The sequence below is a fragment of the Xenopus laevis genome, chromosome 4L (genome assembly GCF_017654675.1).
Source record: "Xenopus laevis strain J_2021 chromosome 4L, Xenopus_laevis_v10.1, whole genome shotgun sequence".
Lineage (NCBI taxonomy): Eukaryota > Metazoa > Chordata > Amphibia > Anura > Pipidae > Xenopus > Xenopus laevis.
The window spans coordinates 116,363,209-116,383,009 of record NC_054377.1 but is presented as its reverse complement, the minus strand read 5'-3'; the positions used below and the strand labels follow the sequence as shown (position 1 = coordinate 116,383,009).

The 19,801-nt window shown below is 40.0% G+C and overlaps 1 protein-coding gene across 1 annotated transcript in view; it reads right to left on the bottom strand.

Moving 5' to 3' along the window:
* sell.L (selectin L L homeolog) overlaps window positions 1–19,801 on the bottom strand; it is a 56,883-nt gene that overhangs the window by 28,112 nt on the left and 8,970 nt on the right. Inside the window, exons 5-11 of the mRNA XM_041591058.1 lie at window positions 19,489–19,674; window positions 18,597–18,782; window positions 17,572–17,757; window positions 17,286–17,471; window positions 16,481–16,609; window positions 15,064–15,079; window positions 13,916–13,979 (exon numbers count right to left, since the gene is read on the bottom strand). Of these exons, the coding sequence (XP_041446992.1) occupies window positions 13,916–13,979; window positions 15,064–15,079; window positions 16,481–16,609; window positions 17,286–17,471; window positions 17,572–17,757; window positions 18,597–18,782; window positions 19,489–19,674 (953 nt within the window). The remainder of the gene's footprint in view (window positions 1–13,915; window positions 13,980–15,063; window positions 15,080–16,480; window positions 16,610–17,285; window positions 17,472–17,571; window positions 17,758–18,596; window positions 18,783–19,488; window positions 19,675–19,801) is intronic.

The window sequence follows — 19,801 nt, the reverse complement described above, 5'->3', positions numbered from 1 at the left end:
AGCATGTTAAAATTTGGAGATATGGAATAGCAATAGATTTATACTTAACATCTTAAAATTCAAGTATTCACTACTTCTAATTTTTGTGTAACATTAATTACCCCTAAAGTCATTAAACATGTTCTGTCAATAACCCTAAGCTACGCAAGTTTAAGGCATCAGAGCAGGGGCAACTGCCTTAAACCTTGCGCAGTGAGGCCCTGCAAAGCAGCAGCTGTATGTAAGAGGAGTGTAGCAAAGGCAAATATTATGCCTGCTTAACTGTGTAAAGAATGGTTGAAGTGTCTATAGTAATAGTGGTAGTATGCAAAGTTATCTTACCATACTCCCTTCTTATCTTTGAGTCCTTTGGTGTAATTCAAAGTGCGCACTATATTTCCCTTGTCTATTCTTTGCCCCCTACTCTACATACCGGTAAGTCTCTTCAAGCCTTTCATAGTCAGTATCATTCTCAGAAAAGCATACTCCCATTTTGCCAGTGCTCAGATTAATATCCTATTAATTTACCAAACTATGCAAATATTTTTTGGGAAATGTGATTCAGGCTGCAGAGCATAACTTTTTTCTCTTAATCATGCTTTTTGCTAAGCAGCATATAAGGGTGATTTTCCTATTTCTCCCATTTAATTTATGTGGCATAACTATGAGTTTTCCTTTCAAATGGGGGTCACTGACACCATCTAAAAAACAAATGCTCTGTAAGGCTACAACTGCCAGTTGATCTAGAGGAAGGCAAAAACATTTGAAGCCTCTCCAATTTGCCTCAGAGGAGGAAAAAATTCCTTCCTGACTCCAAAATGGCAATCAGACTAGTCCCTGGATCAACTTGTACTATGATCTATCTTCCATATCCCTGTATTCCCTCACTTGCTAAACACCATCCAACCCCTTCTTAAAGCTATCTAATGTATCAGCCTGTACCACTGTTTTTATTTTTTTCTGTTTTTATTTGGGTTAAGATTTGCTTCGGGGGGGGGGGGGCACAGCAGCTGGGCATAGGGGAGCACAAAAGGTAAATCCAGCCCTTACCTTTACTAGATACCCTTTTAAAGGGGAATTCACCTTCATTAGCAAAACTGTAATAACACATAGGGGCAAATTCACTAAGATGCGAAGTTGCGCCAGCGCTCCGCAAATTCACTAAAATCCGAAGTTGCGTTCAGGGGTAGCGTAAGGTTGCGAAGTTGCGCTAGCGTTGATTCGCTATGTAAATCGAAGTTACGCTAGCGAAGGCTAATTTGCATACGGCGCCAAATTCAAATTTCAATGGAGGAATACGTATCAGCACATCAAATAAAAATTTTCTTTTGCCCTACACATGTGCCCACTGTCTAGGTAAGTTGCCATGAGTCAGGAAATGTAGGGGGGTAGGAGGGGAGCCCCAAAAATTTTTTCGATCTTTTTCAGCCTATCACCCATAATGTAGAAAACACGCCAGCGTTTTTTGGGACTTAGAAAAAATTTTGACTTTTTTTTAAACAATCCCTATCTACTCTATTGCGCTTCGCCAGGTCTGAGGTGGCGAAGGAAGTCTAGTGTAAAAGGTAGCGTTCAGTACACTGCGCAAGTTAGTGAATTTGCATAGTTACGTCGCTAGTGAAAATTCGCCTGGCGTAAGGGTGCGAAGTAACACTAGCGAAACAACGCCAGCGTTCGTTAGTGAATTTGCGCAGTAACGAAAATGCCAAACGCTAGCGAATTAACGCTAGCGTTCGGCGCTTCGGCGCTTAGTGAATTTGCCCCACAAAGTCTGACCATAAAACCCCCAGAAATGTGTTCAACCTTTCCATAACCTGCAAAAATTTTTATAGTATTTTATTTTATAATAGTATTTAGAGGGTGTGGCCATAAATGGACATGGCCAACAATTTCATATCAGTATGCGCTGCATATCTTTTTGACCCTCTTTCTATTTTTAAAATGTTGGGAAGTATGGTTTGTATATTTATTTTCTTACTAAAAAATTGTTTCTGGTGTTTGCAGAATTCATTTTGTGTTGCCAGTATTCATTTTATATAGCACTTTACAGAGATTGTTGCTCATGTTAGTCTCTCCCCACTAGAGAATCTATGATTCACATTTAAGAGCCAATCAACATGTCTAAATGGTTATTGGTTCGACAGTGTATTAAAATATGTTCAGCCCTGGATCTTTCTGATTCGTGACACCTCTGTCTGTAATTAATGCATCTAAAACAAAGTACAGTACAGAAAATGTTGTCAGACTTGTAGACTCTTTGAGCATGGATGGATTTTTTGCTGCTAGGGCTAAATCAAATTTAGTACTCCTTGTTTATCATTGCATTGTGCAGCCAGGGTCCATGCTGATGCAGAAATTTGGGAATTAATTATTTACTGTCTTGAATTTTACTGTCTTGGATATTATTAGAATTATAGGACTGTGATTGTTAAGAGTATATGTTAATACATCTGTAACCTTGATATGGGCTAAGGGGAACTCAAGCAAATTGCAAAAGTGGTAGCTGATTCCAACATTTTTGAAGACCTCTAAACCAAGAATATATTATAGCTTTCATACAAAATTTTTAAAAAAATAACATATATAATTCAGTTGCGTAAAGGAGATTCTCTTTACAGAAGCTTGGTTAAAATTGCTCTCACGCTAGTCCAGCAGAGGGCGATATTTGTTAAATATTTGAAATTCTGCAAAAAAAACAGAACACAAACCAACAGTAAATTACAATTTGTTTCAATAACTGTCCACAATACTCAACTCTGTAAAAAAGGTTTCAGAGAGAGAGAGAATTTACAAAAATGCTGTTGCACTCTAGGGACTTTTGCAGTACAAAAGCTTTATAAGAACGATATTTTGACCCTCAATGGGGTCTTTATCAAGAGGGTTGAAATGTATGAAATTGATTTCTATGTGCTATCTCTAGCACACAGAAGCATGCAAATTGCAAAAGGATTATGTGTTGGCTTCCAGTGCACAAGCTCCTGGTCACCAATCACCACAGAACCTAGGCTCATACAAGTGGCCAAATTTGGGACTTGAGCAGTAGGGGTGATGTGATTTGGGTGTGGACAAAGGGGACTGTACAGTAAAGCTGTTCAAAACAGCTGTCCTTTTTTAACATACTGTATCTACGTACCATAGCAACATTCTCTTCTGTTTTTACAGATAGTAGAATAGACCACTCCTCAATGGACAAAGCACACTCACATCGTTTGCACATGGATAGGAAACTGGCTACAGAGGGTGGTTGTTAAAGGAGAAGGAAACTCCCAGGGCGCTAAACCCCTCCCCCCCTCCCCTGTGCTGCCCCCCCCCCTCCTCCCCCCTGGCCTACCTGTCCCCCTGGGCAAATGCCCCTAACTTTTTACTCACCCCTCTGCGCAGGTCCTGTCCACGGAGTTCGCAGTCGCCATCTTCTCCCACGCGCGTCTTCTTCCTGCTCTGACCGGCGTCTTCTGGCGCATGCGCAGTAGGAACAGGTACCGGTACGGCTCTACTGCGCATGCGCCGAATGTCACGAAGTTTTCCGATTTCACTTCGTGACATTCGCCATCTTCTCCCACGCGCGTCTTCTTCCTGCTCTGACCGGCGTCTTCTGGCGCATGCGCAGTAGGAACAGGTACCGGTACGGCTCTACTGCGCATGCGCCGAATGTCACGAAGTTTTCCGATTTCACTTCGTGACATTCGGCGCATGCGCAGTAGAGCCGTACCGGTACCTGTTCCTACTGCGCATGCGCCAGAAGACGCCGGTCAGAGCAGGAAGAAGACGCGCGTGGGAGAAGATGGCGACTGCGAACTCCGTGGACAGGACCTGCGCAGAGGGGTGAGTAAAAAGTTAGGGGCATTTGCCCAGGGGACAGGTAGGCCAGGGGGGAGGAGGGAGGGGGGCAGCACAGGGGAGGGGGGGAGGGGTTTAGCGCCCTGGGGGTTTCCTTCTCCTTTAATGGTACATTCTCTACTTGGAGTAAGGTTCTTAGTGGGGTCCCTCAGGGCTCGGTATTGGGTCCACTTTAGTTTAACTTGTTCATTAATGACTTAGGGGAGAGTATTGCAAGTGATGTATCAGTGTTTGAAGATGACACAAAACTATCCAGCCCAATTAATGGGCATCCTTGCAACACGATCTTGACAAACTGCCAATCTGGGCAGCTAAGTGGCAAATGAGATTCAATGTTGATAAATGTAAAGTCATGCACCTGGGATGTAAAAATATCCAAGCCACTTATACCCTTAATGGGACTGCACTAGGCAGATCCATTATGGAAAAGGACCTTGGAGTCCTTGTAGATGATAAACTTGACTGTAGCAAGCAATGCCAGTCAGCAGCATCAAGGGCAAATAAGGTCTTGAGCTGTATTAAAAGGGGCATAGAGTCACGGGAGGAGGGGGTCATTCTTCCACTGTATAGAGCACTGAAAAGGCCCCATCTAGAATATGCCGTACAGTTTTGGTCTCCATCACTCAAACAGGACATTATTTTATTAGAGAAAGTACAGAGAAGGGCAACTAAGCTGGTAAAAGGTATGGAAAATCTTAGTTATGAGGAAAGACTGGCCAAATTGGGGATGTTCACTCTGGAGAAGAGGCGCTTAAGGGGTGATATGATGACTATGTATAAATATATAAGGGGATCATATAATAATCTCGCTAATGCTTTATTTACCAGTAGGTCTTTCCAGCTGACACAAGGTCGCCCATTCCAATTAGAAGAAAAGAGGTTCCGCCTAAATATTGGGAAGGGGTTTTTTACAGTGAGAGCTGTGAAGATGTGGAATTCTCTCCCTGAATCAGTTGTACAGGCTGATACATTAGATAGCTTTAAGAAGGGGTTGGATGGCTTTTAAGCAAGTGAGGGAATACAGGGTTATGTAAGATAGCTCATAGTACAAGTTGATCCAGGGACTAGTCCAATTACCATTTTGGAGTCAGGAAGGATTTTTTTCCCCGGCTGAGGCAAATTGGAGAGGCTTCAGATGGGTTTTTTGCCTTCCTCTGGATCAACTGGCAGTTCTTTTTTCTACCTAACTAACTATGTTACTATGCTGTCAGTGGACAATAGCTTCTCCTCAGTTCTCCCTGACAATATACTATAATTAGCAGTGTAGCTTAAAGGAGAACTAAACTCTATATAAATGGAAATGACTGGAAATGCCATATTTTATATACTTAACTTATCTAACCAGCCTAAAGATTCAGCATCTCTTTAGTAGCAATATTCCAGGCCTTCAAAGTTGCCCTGGAGTTGCCATATTGGATTTTGTTAAGAGTGTCTGCGACACGCACATGCTCAGTGTGTTTTGAGCAGCTGTTGAGAAGCTAAGCTTAGGGGTCATATAAGCCACAATGATGATTATTCAATTCTGATTTTAATTGTGCTAGTTCCTGAGCTGCCATCTACAAATTATCTGAACTGTTCATTAATCAACCTTAAGTTGTCACATTTATATTCTATGTTTACTGTATTTTTTTCAGTGGGTCCCTAAGATCAGCAAGTGACAGCAGCTCAGAGCATGTGCAGTGAATCAGCAGAAAAGAAGATGAGGAGCTACTGGGGCATCTTCAGAGGTACAGATCTGCTAAAGGGCTGTGGTTGCCTTGGGCTGGTATTGAACCCCAAAACATAATGTACAAAATTTCTGCTCTACTTCTTTGGGACAGAAATTTTGTGATGTAAATTTTGTACTTTAATTTTGCAAAATGACATCAATGCATCATGGTTTTTATTCCCAGTCCCTGCCCGTTACCACATAATGTACACTGTGGTTCCAGAAGCTGGGGAGATAAAGTCACTTGCATAAACACAGAAAAAAAACAGGCGTCAGAATGCCTCCGTGTCTGTATAGAAGCTTCATGTCCATGTTCAGTGTGGTCTGGTTTGTGGTTTTGCTGTATTTAGTTCAAGGAGGCTGTTCTCTTGTATCCTAAATAAGAAAGTTGATGACTTTTTGTCACGGTTAGTAAAGTGCAGGAAATATTAATGGGCACATAACCCACAGCTAGGGTTGTCACCTTTTCTGGAAAAAAATACTGGCCTTCCTATATATCTTTTTTCCCTATTAATAACATTGGGATCAACCATCATTTTTCCTTCCAGGCTGGTAAAATACCGGCCAGGTGGCAACCCTACCCACAGCGCAAGTTTAAAGCTGTCCTCTGGCCACATGATACAGTACAGGTGGCTATATGTTGGCCAACCATCATATCAGACAGATCGAACTAAGGGCAGAATGGATAGATACCATTAGTATGAACTGCTGGTAAGTGAAAAATATTATTGCTCCATTTATTCAGACCAACGGAAAAACTTTCAAATTTAAAAGAAAGTGAAAAGAGCTGTGGCTTCTATGCCTATATCCAAGGTGAAGCATCAGATGAAATGTTTAGTTTGGACAGATCAACTGCAATCTGATTGTCTGGTCTGTCTAAACGAGCTGAACTAAACAGTCAGGCAGTGTGGTCAAAACCTGCCAAACTGGACGACTCATTTATCCTCTGAAATGGAGATCATGCACAGTAGCCAAGATAGTCCTGCCAGACATGCATTCCAGTCATGCTCGGTATTTTACTATACTGTTAATTTTTATATTAAATGGGAGCTTTCAAAGGTGTCTGCACTCCAAACAAAGCACAGATTCCCGATGAATACAGTGCTTCCAGCTGGCATTCAGCAGCATTTTATTCATGAAGTAGTGCAGAGGGAGGCATGCTGGCACCTCCCTACTGCCCCATAATGTGCAGTATTCAGGTGATTAAGTTAAGGAGTACTGGCAGGCTCAGGCAGCAATGGGACCCTGTATTTATTGCCTGACCTATGGCACCGGAGCAAGGTGCTGAGTGCAGCCAGGCCCCAGATGGAAATTCTCTATGAATGAGCACTAAGGAAAGCTTTTGTGCCCCTCATGTCTAGGTAAATAACACCTACAATTTCCCTAAGAAATTCCAGATGGCTAAATATCGACAAATATGGACAATTCAGTCCAAACCTTAACATTTTTTCTTTTATCTTTATGTACTGCAGCCCTCCTCAAAGTACTTTACACAGCTGCTCCTATGTACACCACCACATATCCTTCCATTTGAGGCATACTCATTAGGGCATTCCTTATGGGACATTAAAGGCAGCATTGTGATGCATGACCTATTAACAGAGATATCAGTAACCTGCTGTTCCGTTTCTCCAGCTGGGGATGGAGATTCAGACAGGCCTTATGGCTGGGTTCAGCAGGGGTACGAGGGTACTAGGGTTGAACTCTACTTGGGGCATGTGGAGCAGAGCAGTGGGCCTTCTTCCTCCTGGCCTAGGAATCATGTTCCAGTGCTCAGCCACTGTTACTAAATACCATAGGCATGGGATCCGTTATCTATAAACATGTTATTCAGAAAGCTCCAAATTACGGGAAGGCCATCTCCTTGCTTCTCCTATTATTATTTTGATCAATACATTTTAAAAATAATTTCCGTTTTCTTTGTAATAATAAAACGGTAACTTGTACATGGTCCTAGCTAACATATACTGTAATTAAGTGGCCTAAAGTGGCAGTTTGAATAAACAGGTTCCGGATATAGCAGTTTTGCCACGTTTGGCGCTTGGCTCTTTCCCCCATCGCACTAACTGGAACCAAAGACTACAGGAGTGGTGAGAACTAATGTGTGCCATGACTTTTATAAGATCTATACTATGGGGATGTGAGCATATCCATTTATTCAAATTAACATTCTATACCTGGAGGAGAACTGTTGCTGGAATAAGCTATGATATCAGCTGTGCAAAAGCTGTCTGATTGCATAAATGTGGCTTTTCTTATACAATACTAGATTGGCTGGGGGTTACTGGTGGCCACTAATTCTTTTAATAAGTGGTGGGGGAACACACTTTGGGTTAATTTAGTTTTAGGCTGTGCATAAATACATCTTTGCTTTTTAACTATTTGATATGTACTTTTAGTAGAGCGATTGTCCGTACCGCAGATCACATACCATATATACTCGAGTATAAGCCGAGTTTTTCAGCCCCCAAAATATGCTGAAAAACTCTACCTCGGCTTCCAAGAATAGTCGCCGGCGTCCAAGAATAGTCTCCAAGAATATTCGCCGGCATCCAAGAATGGTCGCCGGCATCCAAAAACGAGACGCAGTCACCTCCAATGGGAGCAGAAACCCTCAATTTTATGATTGAAACTTACCAGAAGCTGCTGCATTTCTCACCCTAGGCTTATACTCGAGTCAATAAGCTTTCCCAGTTTTTGGAGGTAAAATTAGGTACCTCGGCTTATACTCGGGACGCCTTATACTCGAGTATATACGGTAGTTTTGATCGCTTTAGCAGGGTCTCTTTGGCAAATTGATCTGAGTGTCGCAGGGATTGATTGTCTACAGTTTATATGGTTAATTGGTTAATTTTATTGGAGGTAAAACAATCATATGTAGCTTACTAGGAGTCTTAACTTTAGTAGGCTTAAGGTATTGAGATCCAAATTACATAAAAAAAAACCCTTATCCAGAAAACCACAAGTCCCAAGCATTCTGGATAACAGATCCCATATCTGTATGATATCCCCAGCCACTCACAAGGCAGCTGGCAGATGCTAAGAAATATGTGGTGGTTAATACTTGTGTATTCCCTCTGTATTGCATTTATACTGTTAGAGAAAAATATAAACAGTAGAGATTTTCCGTGAATTATATGAACAATATTTATGGTTCCTATAAATAGATATATATGATGTACTTTATTTATTATTTGGAATGTGCTATGTTTCACTATTAGGTTACAAGGGAAATTCCCTGAAATATGTCATATTATTCCTGGACAGGAGTGTCCCATAAATGAATGATTTAATGCGTGAACAATGAGAATGGAAGTTTTCTGTTTGAATTGTGAGGTAACGCAGGCATCAACAGCTTTCCTGTGTGTCAACCCTCACCGGATCCCAGCCATTGAGATACTATCTGAGCCTCTTACAAAACACAAAGATCTATGTTAACCACTTACATTCAGGAGAGGTCAAAGCTGTCAAGTGCGGTGTCTGCTCGCTTCCGTGAATTCATACGGGTTATTTGTGCTTGGTGGGGGTTCCTAAGGGAATTATACTTAAAGGAATCATTTAAATGATATATTTTTATAGTGCCTAAATTATTCTGAACACTTTAGAGGCATTGCGACTCCATGGTCCCTATCATATTCACACACACTACGGTCAATAAATTATCCTGCCTGTCTGCAAAAACCATAGCTGACAGTTACAGAATTGGACTGGCCAAAGGAAGGATATTAATGCAAGCTGGAAGTAAGGAACACTAAGTGCCAAATCTGTGCAGAGACAGCATGTTTGAAAGGGAAAGTTAGTAAATGTTGTCCTAAACACGATTCCATCTAGTCACTGACTTTGCCATCAGGAAGGCCTGACATAAGTGCCTCAAGTGACTTTTATTCTCAGGATTAATGAATACTTACAGATGGGAGGATATTTGAATATGTATACATACAATTGTGGTATGGCAGTTAGCAGAATAGAATATAAAATATTATATACACAGACTGTACTTGAGAACTGCATCTCTGTTACAGGAAATAGTCAATAGCCGAATTAAGCCTTTAGAGAACACAACGCTGTTACAGAGAATGATAGACTTGTAGTAGAATGCTTAGTAAAATAATAAACTAGATGGTCACACAATCTTGCAGATGAACACAGTAAAAGCTTTATTATATATCTTGACTAGCACAACTTCTCCATACTTTTTTATAACACAATAGTGATATCATCAAATACAGTACAAGGTTTCCCAGGCCTCTTTGGGTCTCTCCTACTGCCTACCTTAATAATTCTTGTCCAGGGGCTGCAGGGGGGGCCTGGAGGTATAGGGGGCCCCATGAGGCCCTACTGAATAAGCCATTTTAATTTCTATTAGTAAAACAGTGCAATGGATATATATATTGGATAACATGTACTGTAGTCTCATATATATCTCATATAATATACAAATGCTATATACAGGTATGGGATCTGTTATCCAGAATGCTTGGGGCCTGGGGTTTTCCAGATAATGGATCTCTCCATAATTTGGATCTTCATACCTTAAGTCTACTATAAAATCATGTGAACATTAAATTAACCCAATAGGCTGGTTTTGCCTCTAGTAAGGATTAATTATATCTTAGTTTGGATCAAGTACAAGTACTTTTTTATTATTGCAGAGAAAAAGGAAATCATTTTTAAAAAAAAATTGGATTATTTGGATAAAATGGGAGAGCCTTTCTGTAATTCAGTGCTTTCTGGATAACGGGTTTCCAGATAACAGATCCCATACCTGTATATATAAAACTATCTGTCCATGTAAAAGGTGCAGAATTGTCATTTATTTAACATATTTAAAAAGTTACATTTGGGTTGAAAAAAAACCCCAAAGTTCAACTCCTCCAAATGAATCCCAGTGCACATATAAACACATACAGAGACCTATCTATACACTAACGTATGTAAATATACATACCAATACCTATACTAACAAACTTTAGATCTTAAGATCACTATAGCCTTGGATATTATACTAGTTCAAGAAATTAGCCAAGCCATTCTCAAAAGTATTAATAGAATCACAACCTCGCCCAGCAGGGCATTACTCAACCTCACTGCCCTCACTTTGAACAACCACCTCTGATGCTTCAAATGAAAGTTCAGTTCCTCAAGTCTAAAGCAGTGGCCTTTGCAAACTGAGATATGGAAGTGCATCAGCAAAATACTGTAAATTGCCAGTGTCATACTGGGACACTGAGGGCCCACCAGCGTCAAGTCAGGTACCTTCCTTCTCCTAAACCTTGTGGGGCTGATAGAGACATCGGACCTGGGTCAGCATGGCCCATCAGGTTTTTTCCTCCCTTCTATTGAATCACTGCCATGTTACTCACCTTTACCAAGTATCCCTACTGAATTACACTCATACATTGGCAGCCACTAGTGAATTTGCCTTTTCTTGTCTTATATATATATATATATATATATATATATATATATATATATATATATATATATATATACATATTTAAAGATGGATATTTTTGACAATATACAAAACAAGTATAAAAAAGGAACAGCCTTGCAAAAATCAAAACACTGAAGAGAGTCAGTTTCCTATTTAATAAAAATGATATGCACCCTAGCCACTGTGTTAATTTCCTAATTAAAAGTATTACAGTACAGTACTGTACCACTGTCACCATGATGATCTGAAATACTGCTTGGAATAATAAGACATGCAATCCCATAGAAACAGAAGGGTTCCTGTGTCTCCAACATCTAGGTCACTCAGAAAAACAATTGTGCACCAAGACTATCTGTGTAGCGCTTTGGACACTTGATAAAGGGCGTTTGAGGCCCGAAACATGTTGTGTGTTTTGTAGCTGCTAATAAACTACATTGTTGCAGATCTTCTGCCCTGGATTGCTCTCCTCACTTTTCTAGTTATATGTATGCTGAAGACTTGCGGTGAAGTCTAAGAGGAAAGAAGCACCACTGCTTAAAAAATTGGGCTGTGCGCTGAAGTAATTTCTGTGGAGTAGCGCTTTGGACATGTTAGGTATATGGCATTGCATAGGAAGCCACTGTACAGTCTAACATGGGAGTGTGCAGCTTGTTATGCAGTGCGGAAAATATAAAATGTAATCTGATTTGACGACATCTGTGATGAAGCAATGCTGTAGAGCGTCAGATCCTGACTGCTGTTTTCATGGCTTTTTAATATGAGGTACTCCTGTGTGAAGAAAAGGAGATAAACAAGGTATTTACTAATTGATAGATAGATGATAGATAGATAGATAGATAGATAGATTTTATTGTCATCTATGCTGCATACAAAAACTATACACAACAGACAGAATTAAAGAGTTACTATTTTTTTTTCCTTTACATTTTCCTACATTTTCATATACACCATTTACACGCACATAGAAATACAGTGTTACATGAACTTATGCTTCCCTAAAAACTGTGGTAACCACATCTTGTGCAAAATACGTATATACTTTTGTGCATGTACTACTATACCCAGAGAAATACAACAATCATGTGCAAAATTCTTATATACTTTTATATTTATATATCCACAGCAATTCACATAATATATATTTATATACAATGTTATGTATAATACCTTATCCCTATACCATTCATTAAGGAAAAGTGCATTGTGTGCATTGTGCTTATTATAATTTTTTTTACCCTGTGCATTAAACCTCACACATGCAATAAACCAATTCCCAACTCATCTCTCTTCCCTATATTCTCCTTACTGACATGGGGGCTAGGGTAGGGTTGGGAATAATTATAAGCTACTTTATTAAAAAAAAAAAAACTCCTCTTCTTACAAAGATATATAAAAGCACTGAAAAAAACACTAAAATTCACTAAAATACTGTTTAAAAACACTGCGTAAGAACAATATAACAGTCCATATGCTATCCTCACCACAAGATTTAAAGAGACGTTTGTTCATTCAAGAATCTCACAGCACAGGGTATAAAACTACGGCAAAACCTCGATGGTAAAATCTCACCAATAATCTCACCTGCTGTTTTCACAGTCCTTTGCAGCCTAGTGCGATCAGCACTACTGCAGTTTCCATACCACACCATGATGGAGTTTGTCAGTATACTCTCAACAACTCCTTTGTAAAATGGTATCAGTCCTTTCTTAAGGTGGCCATACACTATTAGATCCGCTCGTATGGCGAGAACGATATCAGGTAAATCTGAACGTTCAGCCCTGGGGCCAAACAATCGGATTACAATGCTGCAAATGGGCACTGACGTAGCGCAGGATCACATCAACTAGCCAATGTGGTCCTAGATCACAGAAAAAAATCAAACTTGACCAATGGATATATGGCCAATTTTTAGCCTGATATAGATCGGGAGGACCCGTTGGGAGCCCCCACACACAGGCAGATAAGCTGCCGAATTGGTCTAAAGGACCTATATTGGCAGCTTTAATCGGCCCATGTATAGCCACCTTTAGAAAGATTTACTTTCTTCAGTCTTTTTAAGAAGATCCATTGTTGCTAATTAAAGCAGAGGAGTTAAGATTCCACCTAAGATCGTCTGAGATATGGACCCCTAAGAAATAAGTGATGCTGACATTCTCTACAATAGAGCCATTTATGCACAATGTATTGTGCGCAGGGTTTTTCTAAAATCAATGATCAATTCTTTTGTTTTTTCCGCATTAAGAGCCAAGTATTGTAATTGTAAACATGAAGCAAGCAATAGGGGAATAACAAGAAGTAACGGCCCATAGCACAATTTAACATATACATATTAAATCGGGCATCGTCTAGGACAGTGATCCCCAACCAGTAGCTCGCGAGCAACATGTTGCTCCCCAACCCCTTGGATGTTGCTCTCAGTGGCCTCAAATCAGGTGCTTATTTTTTAATTCCAGGCTTGGAGGCAAGTTTTGGTTGCATGAAAACCAGATGTACTGCCAACCAGAACCTCTTGTAGGCTGCCAGTGCACATAGTGTCTACCAATAGCCAATCACAGCCCTTATTTGGCACCACCCAGGAACATTTTTCATGTTTGTGTTGCTCCCCAACACTTTTTACATCTGAATGTTGCTCACGGGTGAAAAAGGTTGGGGACCCCTGGTCTAGGATGTCTACAAGGCTCCTGACGTATTTATAGCAGGAAGCTGGGGAACTGACAGGCAGCTTTGGGGCATGGCAAAAATATATCCTGTGCATAGGAAAAATATTCAAGTGCAATTCAGAATGCTTTATGCCAGTGTATGCTTCTTCAGAGATTACTCTACGGGTAACTGCTGCAGGTCCCATATAAAAGGCCCTGTAGGGGTTCATGTTCCCCCAAATTTTGGGGCATGTAGGGGTCATTCCCTTTTTTTCTTGTAGGCTCCAGTAACCTCCCATAATGCCATTTGGTTACACAGTGATTAGAATGGCCAAAGGCTGTGGAAGTTCCAAGAGGAAAGAACAATAGGAAAGCGTGGCTGTTGAGAGGAAGAGACATGAATTAGAGGAGGGTTATTAGCTGAAAAAATTCTTTAGAAATAAATCCCGTCATTCAGTTAAAGGCACGTTACTATGCGCATTCCTATAAACATATGTTATGGCTGCATATCACCCCCTAGAATTATGTTTGTCAACTAATTTATTTTTGCTTATTAAGCCGCCACTTTCATATCTCTTCCTTTCAACTGACATGTTTTGCAAGTGCCTTTTCCTGTCTGACATTTCACAGGCCTCTTTGGAATCTATGAATGTTTGGGACATGCGGATATTCTGCATAAGGACCTTCCCTCAATTAGGGGCCAAAAATAGACTAAAGTCCATGTAAAACATGAAAAAAGGACAATTGTTTTGCTGTGAACAAGGTTTTATACCGGTTTACTGTCTTATTATGACAATAATTCCTATAAACATATGTTATGGCTGCATATCACCCCCTAGAATTATGTTTGTCAACTAATTTATTTTTGCTTATTAAGCCGCCACTTTCATATCTCTTCCTTTCAACTGACATGTTTTGCAAGTGCCTTTTCCTGTCTGACATTTCACAGGCCTCTTTGGAATCTATGAATGTTTGGGACATGCGGATATTCTGCATAAGGACCTTCCCTCAATTAGGGGCCAAAAATAGACTAAAGTCCATGTAAAACATGAAAAAAGGACAATTGTTTTGCTGTGAACAAGGTTTTATACCGGTTTACTGTCTTATTATGACAATAAAACACTACATCACTGTTGTGTATAATATATTGAGTAGGGATAAGTAAATTTTGAGCTGTTAACTCATAGGGTTTTTGTAGTGAAAAACACACAAAAAAAGCCACCACATGGGAACGCATCAAGAAACATCTGTATGTAACTATTTGTTCAGCAGCTCTCTAGTTTGGAATTTCAGCGGCTGTCTGGTTGCTAGGGTCCAATTTACCCTAGAGTGTGCTCTACTACTGCTGTTACAGTAAATATCATGACCTTGCACACCACCAAGATTGAAATGTGCAACCAGAATCAATGATATGAAGGTGCAACCTTATAAATAATATATATCAATAAATTAGGATTACTCACCTGTTTTTCTTTTTCCCTAGTGAAAGAAAACACACATAATGATGTGATATATACAAATAATCATTACAATAATCATCATAGTCTTAAAATTTAAAAGAAATATTTTTAGCTGTTCGTCTTATTATTCCACATGTACTACAGTTTAGTGGACATTTATTATAATATATGGTTCCACGTTTTCTATTTCAATTTCCCAAAAATATCTGCTATTGCTTTATTTTCTTTTAAAGATCACAAGACAAATCTAAAAAAGAGAGAACAAAGAAAGTGCAGGGAACATTAAGGGCAAAATGAGAAGGGAGCTCACCAGAGCCGGGCCGTGCTGGCCAGGCGCCCTAGGCAAGCCGGCCAGTCACGGCGCCGGCTTAGCGTGCGCATGCGCTGATTAGAGTTCTTGCGCATGCGCAAAAGCGCAAAAATGCTAAAATACCATAGATAGTCGGGCAGAGAAGGGAACCGGACTAGAGGTAGGTGACAGAGGCGGTACGTGCCTGGCGCCCCCCCCAGCTTTGCGCCCTAGGCACGTGCCTACTCTGCCTACCCCTAGTTCCGGCCCTGGAGCTCACCACTGACAGTCATATCTAGGCAGTAAGACAAATTTGTAAGCTAATTTGCATTATCAATGAAAGCATATCTTAATTATTCATGTGCCTTTTTGTAACAATTCAATTCATACATCATACATATATTGCAAGATAATAAAACCGGTTGTGTGTTTTATTCAATGTTTTTGGGGTCAAATCAGACCCAAACTGGCAATTTGTGAGTCACTATTTATTGGGCTGCTGCGGGGCAGTTGGGAACTCTGTGTGGACTGTTTGGGCTTCTGTGTACCTAAATTGCCATGGCCTATTTTGAATTTCAGTCCAGACCTGAGTCAAATGCAATAAATCTCAGATCCCAAGACTTGAACTGATTGGGCAACATTGATACAATCAGTGGCGGAACTACCGGGGGAGCAGAGGGTGCGAGCGGGCCAGGGCCCGCACCCCCTCAGGGCCCCCGGCAGCTCGTGCACCACTCAGTTCTGCGGCACGTCCCGCGCCAGGGCCCACCCCCTCTAGTTACGCCTCTGGATACAATGCATCACCAGCAGAATTTGTGGTGTTTTACTGAGCTTTCCCACAATCTGTCCACCATGAATTACTGTTATAAGAGTATAAGAGACCTCACTGGGGGTCATTTATCAACAAATTTGTCCATGGACAGTAACCCACGGCATCCAATCAAATTGTTGCATTCATTGTTCTACTTGCAGCTGGTTTCAAAAAGCTAACCAGTGATTGGTTGCTATGGGTAATTGCCCATAGGCAAATTTGACCATTGTTGATAAATGAGGCCCACTATGTGTAGAGAGCAGGGTAATTTCCCTTTCACAGACCACCTACTTCATAAAGGCAAGTGCAGAATAATTTACCTTTCTTTAATCTTCGACTGATAAGCCAGGCTGCTAATGCAAGACCAAAAGCACTGGCAGCTGTGGCTCCACCGGTTATAACCAATAATTTGGAGTGATCTTGTTCATGGTTATGCGAAGCCATGTGACCTGAAAGAAAAACATGTTGTGCCTAGTAGGATTTTTTTTCAATAGAAAGGAAATATACAATAAACTCTTTCTACAAAGTTTTCATGTTATAAAAATAAAATAAATGTTCAAAGACCACCGCCCCTTAGGCTCACAGTGTAATGCAATCCTTTCTTAACATTGTTCCATTAAAGGGATGGATTCTGGGACTATGCTTTCTATAGTGGGTGGCACACAGATTCTTTTAAAAGCAGAGGAACTTCCAGTCCAAGAATCCATCACTTCACAATACAAATACATTTATTTTTGGAGGATCAGAGAATGTTTATGCACCTTTTTTACCTCTTCTACATATCCCCAACTGAATGAGCTCATGTGAAAAAGGGGGGAATTTACCTTTTAAATAGAAAAATATAATTTCATGTAACTTCCTGCCATTGAAAAGATCATATCTCTACATAGAGAATGAGTAAGTAAGATCAGTGATTAGTGATTTACAAAGCAAGTGCAAAAATAGGCACAACGCCCCATTTTTATAGCTGCAGGTCTTTGCTCTTAATTTTAGAGTGCATAGATCTGTCTCTGCCCCATAAATACAGCTGTGGTAGTGGGAGTAAACTTACTGAAAATTGTTATTGAGAACAGAATAATTGAATTTGCAACTATGCATTGCAGTAGTAATGGGAATGCCAATTACCTGTGCAGTGGGGAGGTGCTCTACTCCATGTTCCAGAAGATAAACATTCAATTTCATCTGATCCAGTTAGATGGGATCCCTCAGGACATTTAAATCTGCATCTGGACTGGAAGCTGAATTCCATCCATGGATGTGTGCAGTTAATAAATTCTTGTGTTTGGGCTGAAAGGTTTTCACATTGTACCACTGTTGGAGGGGATTCAGAATGAGATGACAGCGGGAATAGGGGATGATATTGCTCCTGTAGTTTAAATAATGTGTACTTTTATATAAGATTCCAGATTACCTGTACAATTAGGAGGTTCTCTGCTCCAAGCTCCAGAAGATAAACACTCTGTTTCATGGAATCCACTTAAAAGGAATCCCTCAGAACACCCAAAATTACAGGAAGACTGAAAACTGAATTCCCCCAATGGATGACTGCAGTTCATGTATCGTTGAGGTTGGGTTGGCAGACTCTTACACTGTACAGCTGCATGGAATGAACCATTTGATGCACATTAAGGTTATATTTATTTGCTCTTATCCAATGTACTATACAATTGACACCATGTTTTGTATAGTTGACTGTCCAATGCAGTTATTGCATTTTTTTTAAAAATTGACCTGTAAAGCTTATTGCATTAGTTACTCAGATTGCAAGCTCTGCAGTGCAGGAAGCTTTTCCTCTTGTCTCTAATAATTAGCACTTAAGCATGAATGTAACTGTATTTTGTATTTATTTTCTATATTGTTATTGTATTGACCCATTTGTTCTACTGTACAGTTCTTTATATACATACATAAATGAGTTATCTTATTTGTCTTATTTAGTTTTGTCACTTTAGAAACTTAATACAGTTCCAAAAAGTTTGTGTACCTAGTGCCTAGTGGTCTAATGTGCCTTTCTCAGACCCTGCAAAAATAACACAATGGGTTACCTGTGAAGAGGATGTGAATACAGTCAGGGGAGAGGGTATGGGGAATACAGATCCTTACTAGACCTACTTACTTTGGCCCCTTGTATTCACAGAGTCTACTGTAGAATAGTTATGCTACATCAGTCAGTCAGTGAGCAAAAAGTTGGATAATAAACCTTCAAAAATTATATAGAAATGTTACTTGCTGGTGGATCTGGTGGTTGTGCTTAGGTTGCTAACTACCTATGTTATGTTTATGGCATACATATTTATGTTATTTGTTCTATATTGATTCTAGAAGCATTTTTGCAGGGTCGAAAAGAAGAATGTTTGTGTGAACTCAAGTAGAGTTTATGCTGTAGTATAAACTACCAGGACTAGGGAAGACGTTCCTATACTGTGGAGCTTTTACCTGTACAGTCGGGAACTTCTCTGCTCCAACCTCCAGAAGATAAACATTCAGTTTCATTTAATCCATTTAGCTGGAATCCTCCAAAACAGGCAAACCTGCAGGAGGATTGGTAACTGAAATCCCCCCATGGATGAGTGCAGTTGATATGTCCATTAGGCAGATGTTTCAGATTCTCGCATTGTACCACTGTTGGACAAAGAGTTGACAAAATATCATATCTACAAGCCCATGTAAGGATTCAAAGGGTATCCTTGTACCTGGAAACAGTTTGTAGGTTTTGTAGGTTTTAATAAAAGCAAAATATAAAGTCCAGCCAAACCATTTCTACTGAGCGAGAAGCACAGTACAAAGAGCATAGTGGACATATTTACTGCTGCAGTAGTTCTTTGTGAACTGAATCTGAGCCCTCCACGCTTTAACTCCCTGCCAATAGCATCCTTGTAAGTAGAATTGACTCCAACACATAGAGGCCCATTTTTTTTAATTTGAATATACTCACATTCAACTGGGAGATTATTTAAGAAAAAATGTAAATGTCTAATATTCGATCGAATGGTTCTGAAAATTAGAATCGTATTCGATTTGTTTGAATCAAGTTTTTCTCCCGAAAAAAAAAACCTTTAATGTCAGGAAGGCTATTAACATCTTCAAATGGCTCAACGGACCTCTGCCATTGACTTGTTAATGAACTCGGAAGGTTTTAGGTGGCGAATATTCGAATTAGGACTGTTTCCATGGTCGAGGTGTTATAAATCTCACATTCAAATTTACATTCGGATAGAGGGATTAAAATTCTAATTTGTGAATTTGGACACTAGATTCAGTTCAAAATATCTTCTTTACAAAGAGGACAAATGGGAGGGACGATGATGTTTTCTTTTATCCAAATTACCTGTACACTGAGGAGGCTCTCTGCTCCAGACTCCAGAAGATAAGCATTCTGTCTCATGAGTTCCATTTAGATGGAATCCCTCAGAACACCCAAATCTACAGGAAGATTGAAAACTGAATTCCCCCAATGGATGACTGCAGTTCATGTATCTTTGAGGTTGAGTTGGCAGACTCTTACACTGTACAGCTGTATGGAGTAAACAGTTTGATACACAGTAAGATGATATATATTTGCCCTAAACAGATGATACTTGTATAGCTGAAGCACCTTAATCTTTCAGTGGCTACTATCATTTTAATCAATTTCTTTGTTC